Below are 8,326 nucleotides of genomic sequence, written 5' to 3'. Positions count from 1 at the left end.
ATGTGGTTCCTGCTCCTGTATTTCCAAATATCAGCTATTCAAGGCAAGTGAAATTGTATTTAATAAATAAAACAAATTCCATATTCTGTTTACATGCATTGTGTTCCATTCTGCTGTTAATTGGGCATTAGATGGAATTGATATATTTGGCATAAGTGTGTTTAATGTGCGACCAAAAGTAGTCTGAGACAGCTAATGAAAATGCTTATATTTTGTAATTCAGTGCAACATTTTTCATTATGTATCATTCATTAATTTATATTGTCAAAAAAAACAATTTGAATGAAAATAGGAAAAGCAGCTTAGTATATGAAGACATATGAAGCTGATATTATTTAAAACGGGATGATGATAATGATGTTCTCCAGCTTGATTTAAGATATTGAAAAGAGCATCTTGTGTATCAAAGGAACCAAAAATAAATAAATAAATATGACCATCTATGGCATAATCTATGTGATAAAATGGCCAATTAGTCACCTAGAAATACTATAACTATCCATTGTTTTAACATTTTAACATTGTAACTTTATTTAGAGGAAATCAAATACACTACACTTTTACTTTATACTTAAAAAAAAAAAAGATGAATCTATAGCTAGTAAAACTTGCCAAAAAATTGTAATGCAAATAATCATTTGATTATTTATAAAAATGTAGTTTAAGTGCTGCCATCAAATACTTGAGAACAATTTGAATGTGTTAAATTCGAAAAGAAATTGAAAATGAATGAACAAATGAATTAATTCGTGAATAAATAAATAAAAACTTGATCATTTTTATAGTATCTTGAAATATGTCTCTTATAGTATCTTGAAATATGTCTACAATTAATGTGTATATCTTAATTTATAATTCATTTGCTAATAAATTAATTAGTTTTGGTTATACATACATACTATAACATATAAATACATCTTTCATCTTTTCTTTTTTTCTTGTCTCCTCTAAGTATAAATTAACAAATATATTACTGCAAAATTGCAATCATTCTAAATGAAAACAGCTACAGTGATTAATATATATTAGTACATGATAATGCATCTTTGTGATATAATATTTACTCATTTATTTATTTATTTTATCTACCTGGTGGAATGAAAATGGTAGGAATAAATAAATATTTATGCATATTAAAACACATTACATGAGTAATGAGTCCATCTTCAGATGTAGATGATCAGTGCATTCATTTTTAATTACCGTTCTAGACATGAAGAGACCAAAACCAAGATCACGCTGTGGTTTGTGTGTCAAGCATATGTTCATCATAACCCTGTGTGGAAAGGCACGGTTATACCTGTGGTTAACTTACTCATGCTTATGTGAAGCGGGTTTATCTCAGAATCTGCATAAACATGCAACTTGCCAGAGTTTCAGAGCTGAAAACCACGGGCAGATAAGAGACCGCAGCAGTTTCTGCAGAGTATGTGGCTCATCTGTTCTCAGAACTCAGAGCCACATTTTTCCAATGACCATATAAGGTTAAAAGAGACACCTTGACCCTTATACTATTATATTATATCTTTTAATTTATAAATATAACTTCTGTACTCCTTATATGTCATTGTATATTTTTGTTTATGAAAACATAAATTCAAGATAAAAGCAATGATGTACTGTACTCCTTAGATTGCGTTCTAAAGGAGCGTAGCTGTTTCAAAATTAATTATTTTTGCTGGAAATTTTTTTTTTAATTTTAATTAAATTGTAATTTAATTAAATTTTTTTATTTCATTTAATTTAATTAATTTACATTTCTTGCAGGTCTCAGTGTGACTTTGCGCGGATCCGACAGCCCTTGTAAAGGCCGGCTGGAGGTGTATAATGGGCATGGCGGTAATAAGCAGTGGGGCTTGGTGTGTCATTACGGGTGGATAAAAGAAAATGGAGAGGTTGTGTGTAAATCAATAGGGTGTGGAAATCATATGCACTCTGATGTAGAAAGGACCCGCTACAAAGATCCACCTCTACCTCAACAATATTGGATGGATGAAGTGAAATGCACATCTAAAGAAGAGAGCCTTTGGAAATGCCTATATGTTGACATAAATGAAAAAGAAAAGTGCGATGAAAGTAGTTTTGTTGCTGTTGAATGCTCTGGTAGGTAGTATTCCTTTAACTATATAAAAAAATGTTTTATGTTTGTATTCCTGTCATCTAAGTTATAGTGTTCAGATGTGAATCTACACCAGGGCTGTCCAAATACACATTGTTGATGCCAAGCTTTTCACCACAGGAAAAGTTACACTGAGTTTGAATCTGAATGGGCAGCGTGATAAATGTGCTGGTGTGGTGGAGTTCTCGACACCCAACGGCATCTTTGGGGTCTGTAATGATAAATGGGGTAAGTGGACAAAAACAAGAAGCTTATTTTATTAGCTATTTCTTCTTTATTGACCAAAACATGAGAGAGAATGTCTAAATGTCATTTGCATCACAAAAAAAGAAGTCATCTCAAAGCAAATAACAGCACTTTTCAGAGCCTTTTTTGCAATGACTTTTAATCAACTGGTCATTTAGTGGATTGATGCAATTGAAGTAAATGATTTGTAATTATTTATGTATTTAAAAGTGATAACAACTAAACTTCAGCTGCTGTTTAAGAATGCAGTATATGTATAATTAATATTGAAATCCCAATAACCTTTTTTGTGAAATGTAAATATTAATTATTTAGATGTTGATATATTCATTTTCATATGTAATTGTTAATAAATAATGTTACATTAATACAAATGCAGTAATATGCAGTTTGAAAAGGTAATTCTCGTACAATGTTCCATATTCTAATGCAAACAATGTGCTTAAGCGTAAATAAATAGTTTCATCCCAAATTAAATGTGCAAGCAAATGTTACTCTAGACCTAATGGCACTTTTCTGAGAGGTTTTTTTTTATTTTTTATTTTTTATCAAATGATCATTTAGTGGACTGAAGTCAGTTCTCCCCAAGACCACAGAACTTTTTTTCCCCAAGCTTCCAAACACGTTTGACTCCATTTTGAGCAGTGTGTGTCTATTTTTGTATTTTTTTTAACTCAATAAACTTTTTTTTGTCATATATATACACTACCAGTCAAAAGTTTTTGAACAGTAAGATTTTTCATGTTTTTTAAAGAATTCTATTCTGCTCACCAAGCCTGCATTTATTTTATCCAAAAGCAAAAGTATTAATATTGTGAAATATTTTTACTATTTAAATTAACTGCTTTCTATTTGAATATAATTTAAAATGCAATTTATTCCTGTGATCAAAGCTGAATTTTCAGCTATTACCATTCAAAAGCTTGGAGTCAGTATAAATAAATAAATAAAAGTAAATAATACTTTTATTTAGCAAGGATGCTGTAAATTGATCAAAAGTGATGATAAAGACATTTATAATGTTACAAAAGATTTCTATTTCAGATAAATGCTTCTTCTAAACTTTCTATTCATCAAAGAAAGCTGAAAAAATCTACTCAGCTGTTTTCAACATAATAATAATAATAATAATAAATGTTTTTGAGCAGCAAATCACAATATTAGAATGGTTTCTGGAGTAATGATGCTAAAAATTCAGCTTTGAAATCACAGGAATAAATTACATTTTAAAATATATTTAAATAGAAAACAGTTATTTTAAATAGTACAAATATTTGAAAATTTGACTGTTTTTATTGTACTTTGGATCAAATAAATGCAGAAGAGACTTCATTAAAAAACATTACAAATCTTACTGTTCAAAAACTTTTTACACACACACACACACACACACACACACAGTATGTTACAGTACATTAAAACAAATTGAAAAATGCGGAGTTTGATGTTTTATGCAGTGATGCATACAGTATTTTATTAGAAATAATGTGTTTAATTGGTTCTTCTCAGTTTAACAAATCAAACCAAATAGCATGTGCAAGCAAATGATACTCTAGAACTCTAGAACCCATTTTTGCGATCACTTTTAATCAACTAGTTAGAACTTTTTTTTTCAAGCATCTAAACATTTTTTTATGCAACGACAAACAAAGTTAAGACAGACTACAATCCACAGAACACCAATTTTGATTTCATGTCCTTTAATAATGGTTTCTTCTACATTTTTGATGTCATTTTTACATTTGTAAATTATTATTTGACAGTAGATTATTTGAGAAAAGCTTTAGTATTCACAATGATGCTGAATCTTTATGCATGCATTTTCTTTGTTGTTATGTGTATTTATTTTTTCATCTTGGCCAGATGAAAGTAAAGCAAACAAGATATGTCAGGAGCTTGGTTGTGGAGATCATCATTACATCCCCAAGCTTGGAATGTTCAAAGGACAACAGAGCAAACCAAATGTATTGCTTAATTGTGTTGGCAATGAGCAGTACTCTTGGCAGTGTATGGAGCGGTCAGACTGCCAGGAGCGAGCCAGTGTGATCTGCAGCAGTAAGTGTTTACTATTATTAAACAGCTCTATGGAGTACGTTGCTCTGACTGGGGTAAATGAAATGGTGCTGAAACCCCTTCTGGGTGATACAATACTTCCCAGTATTTCCATGGTTTGTGTGAGAGGTAAAATTCGCATTTACACAGAAGTACTTGTATCACACAGATCACACCAGGTTCCGTCTACAAGATGGCAGCGATGTTTGCTCTGGGTTGGTGGAAGAGAAAACTGTCAAACAAAACTCATGGAATCCTCTTCAGCAGACGAACGTGAGGCCTGAAGTCATCTGTACGCTACTGAACTGTGGTTCCACTGGAAACTTTACAAGCGCTAATGGAACTAACAGACTGACGTGCTCAGGTGATGCTGAGTTTCTTGCTTTAAATAATATTACATCAATTAATATAAGTAATCATTATTAATAGATTTCATATATTAATAATAAATATGTAATTATAAATAGGGCTGTGCGATATGGACAAAAAAAACCTATCGCGATTTCTTTGATCAATATTGCGATTTCGATTTTAATCACGATTTTGACACACACAGACATGCTTTACAGTCATTAATGCATTCAGTGTGAATTTGAAACATATTTCCAAAAGAAAACCAATTAGAGCTTTATCAAAAAGCTGTAACGTGTCTCTAGAACAGACACAAGGCAAAATAATCACTAAGTAAAGGTGTAACAAAATGTCTCTAGAATAGACATATGGCAGAAAAAAGAAAAAAAATCCCGTGTCCAAGGATTTTTTTTTGCCATGCATTGGTCATAGAGCTCTTCGTGGCGTTGCCTCAGATGTTGAACTAGATTTGTCGCGTCAAGTTCACACGTGCTCTGTCTGCAGTGCGTATACAGTATGTGTATGCGGTGCAGAAGCAGCACGGACTCATTTTGCTTTCGCACAGGACGCATTTGCAGTCCGCTCCTGATCCGCGGCTGTTTACCACAAACACAACATTTATCCATTATTTTGATTTCAAATCCAAACGTTGTTTCTGAAAATGCTTTTTCAGCATTGTGATTCTCTTTTATCACAGTACAGTAATACAATCTTTCATAGGTGCGTGCTCCATTTAGGCGCGCTGCATTCTGATTGGTTCGGATAGCATACTGCGGGAGGTCGGGGGCGCGGAAAATCGCGCAAGCTTAAATCGCGATTTTATGACGATTTCGATTAATCGCACAGCCCTAATTATAAATAAATAAATGTTGCATCAATACAAGTTTAGAATTACACAAGTTTTTTTGTACAATGGTTTAGTGTTAATAAATTGTGTTGTTCCGTCTCAAGTTAAATTAATACGTTTTAATGTGTGTTGAAATTTAATAATAGGATTATTATTACAGTAATAGGGTTGACATTGTGTGTTGATATTACAAGGTCAAAGTTAAACTAATGTGAATATAATTCTTCGGATATATCTATATTTATGTACATATATTGTGGTATAGACCATTAATAGACTATTTAACAAATCTTATTTAAAAATATAAAACCTTTTAGTAATGCATCACATGACCAAAATCAAATCCTTTTTATGCGTAGATAGATAACAAAGACAACTTTATTTGAAAATGATTTTTAATAGTAATAATAATGACATTTTTAAAATGTTCCGATTTTCTAATCTTGCAAGAAGCGCAAAACACAGTGGTAGAAATAGGCCAAAAAAGACTTGACCTTCTGTCACAGAATTTTTGCTGATTTTCTAGTTTAACACATTGTAAATGTCAGCTCAACATATTTATTCTTATCTTATAAAACTTTTAATTATAGCTACAAATATTTTATTACAATGAATTAGAATTTTGCCCTTTTTTATTAGGCATTGTAACAATTACATTTGCTGTGTTCACAGACAGCGTGAAACTCCACAACTTCACAACAGAGTGTTTTGGAGATGTTTCCATTGATGTGAATGGTGCTAACTATGAAGTGTGCTACAGTGATCAGCCCCGTGAAAATATGGGGGCGGTGGTCTGTCGAGAGCTTGGCTGTGGTGACATAGTGCTTGTGAAACAGGGCTCCGTTACTTCTAATGGTTTGCTGAGTAATGTTGAGTGTCAGGGCGATGAGCAGTCACTGTGGCATTGCCTGGCAAATCATGAGAAAAAACGTTGCACGGGAACCAAAGTTATATGTTCAGGTAACTAAGATGGCTTTGCAGGTAATTATAATGAACTCAGAATCTAGGACAACCAGAATCACCCATAACTGATAAAGTCTATGTCATACCAATAATTTTGTTGTTGTTGTTGTTTTACTATAAATGGCAGGCAGCTTGGATGTACGTTTGAGTGATGGTCTGGGTGACTGTTCTGGACGTGTAGAGGTGAAATGGGAAGGCTCATGGAGGCCCATTGGCTCTGACAGGACCACTATGAATTCAGACGTGGTGTGTCAACATCTCAACTGTGGTACATCCATTCAAATAAATAGAGAACTTTTCATTGAAGGAGAAAAGGAGCCACCGGAATGGCTATGGAATGTCAAGTGTAGAAACTCTTCAGTAAAGCTCCATGAGTGTTTCGACAATACTAACTTGAGGCTACCACGTCAAAACGAGAAAAACATAGAAATCATTTGCAAAAGTAAGACAATATAATATGCACCAGGCATACTGGTCAAAAGTTTGGAATACGTGAAATGTTATGTTTTTTAAAGAAGTCTCTTATTAAGGTTACATTTATTTGATACAGTAAAATGAGTAATATTGTGAAATATAATCTCAATTTAAAATAAGTGTTTTCTATTTGAATACATTTGAAAATGTAATTTATTTCTATAATGGCATAGTTGAATTTTCAACATTACTCCAGTCTTCAGTGTCACATGATCCTTCAGAGTTCATTCTAATATGCTGATTTTCTGCTCAAGAAACATTTCTTATTCTTATTCTTCTTCTTATTATTATTATTATTATTATTATTAATCTTAAAAACATTTCTGCTGCTTTTTTTTTTGGAAACTGCGATACACTACCATTTAAAAAAGAAAAAAAAAGTAAGAATTTATACTTTTATTATGAATGCTTTTCTTCATCAAGGACACATTAAATTAATCAAATGTGACAGTAAAAACACTTATAATCTTACAAAAGATTTGTATACATTTTTTAAATTTGTATTTTATTTTACTTTGTATCCATCAAATCAAATCTTAAAAAACGTGTCACTAAAGCACTAAAAAAAGTTTTCAACATTAATAATATTAAGAACCATTATTAACAATTGAGCACCAATTATAACTGATGATAATTGAGCACCAAATGAGCATTTTAGAATGATATCTATAGGATCGTGTGACAGCAAAAAAACTGTTTTGCATCACAAGAATAAATTACATTTTAAAATATATTCAACAAACAAATATAACAAATATCTCATAATATTATTGTTGTACTGTATTTTATAATAAACACATCTTTGAGCATAATAAACTTCTTTCTAAAACATCTTAATTATTCCAAATGTTTAACCTGTAATGTAATATAATACCAATCATGTTTTGATGTTTTGTTATGTTTGATGTTAAACTTTTTTGTTTACATAATTTTAACATGCTTTGCATGATCCCAGTAGTTTTTAGTTTTGTTTATTAAGTAAATAAGTCTAATGTGTTACTTTGATTATATTGCCTGTCCAACATGCAGTAACCACAAATCCGTTTTATTTGTTCTCAGAGGAAGAACTTAAGTTCTTTGAAGGCAATTCTCCCTGCGAGGGAAAAGTGTGCATCGAGCAATTTGATGGTAAGACTGATGTCAACATTGGCTACCAGAAATCGCTTACCCCACCTTTAAATTGTGTTGACCCAACTAAATAGATTTATTTTGAATGAACTGAATTAAATTGTGTGTATAAACGTCCTTCACTGTCATTGAGGGTAGTGAATTCT

The 8,326-nt window shown here is 31.7% G+C and overlaps 1 protein-coding gene across 1 annotated transcript in view; it reads left to right on the top strand.

Moving 5' to 3' along the window:
* Positions 1 to 8,326, top strand: part of LOC107743124 (scavenger receptor cysteine-rich type 1 protein M160-like) — a 20,298-nt gene continuing 11,972 nt past the window's right edge. The window contains exons 1-8 of the mRNA XM_016556249.1: positions 1 to 43; positions 1,768 to 2,103; positions 2,240 to 2,347; positions 4,229 to 4,420; positions 4,587 to 4,781; positions 6,288 to 6,575; positions 6,706 to 7,020; positions 8,112 to 8,180. Coding sequence (XP_016411735.1) covers positions 1 to 43; positions 1,768 to 2,103; positions 2,240 to 2,347; positions 4,229 to 4,420; positions 4,587 to 4,781; positions 6,288 to 6,575; positions 6,706 to 7,020; positions 8,112 to 8,180 — 1,546 coding nt within the window. The remainder of the gene's footprint in view (positions 44 to 1,767; positions 2,104 to 2,239; positions 2,348 to 4,228; positions 4,421 to 4,586; positions 4,782 to 6,287; positions 6,576 to 6,705; positions 7,021 to 8,111; positions 8,181 to 8,326) is intronic.

Source organism: Sinocyclocheilus rhinocerous, unplaced genomic scaffold (assembly GCF_001515625.1).
Source record: "Sinocyclocheilus rhinocerous isolate Xijiao unplaced genomic scaffold, SAMN03320098_v1.1 scaffold797, whole genome shotgun sequence".
NCBI lineage: Eukaryota > Metazoa > Chordata > Actinopteri > Cypriniformes > Cyprinidae > Sinocyclocheilus > Sinocyclocheilus rhinocerous.
Note: the sequence above shows the minus strand (reverse complement) of the source record. Positions and strands in the feature narration are given on the sequence as shown.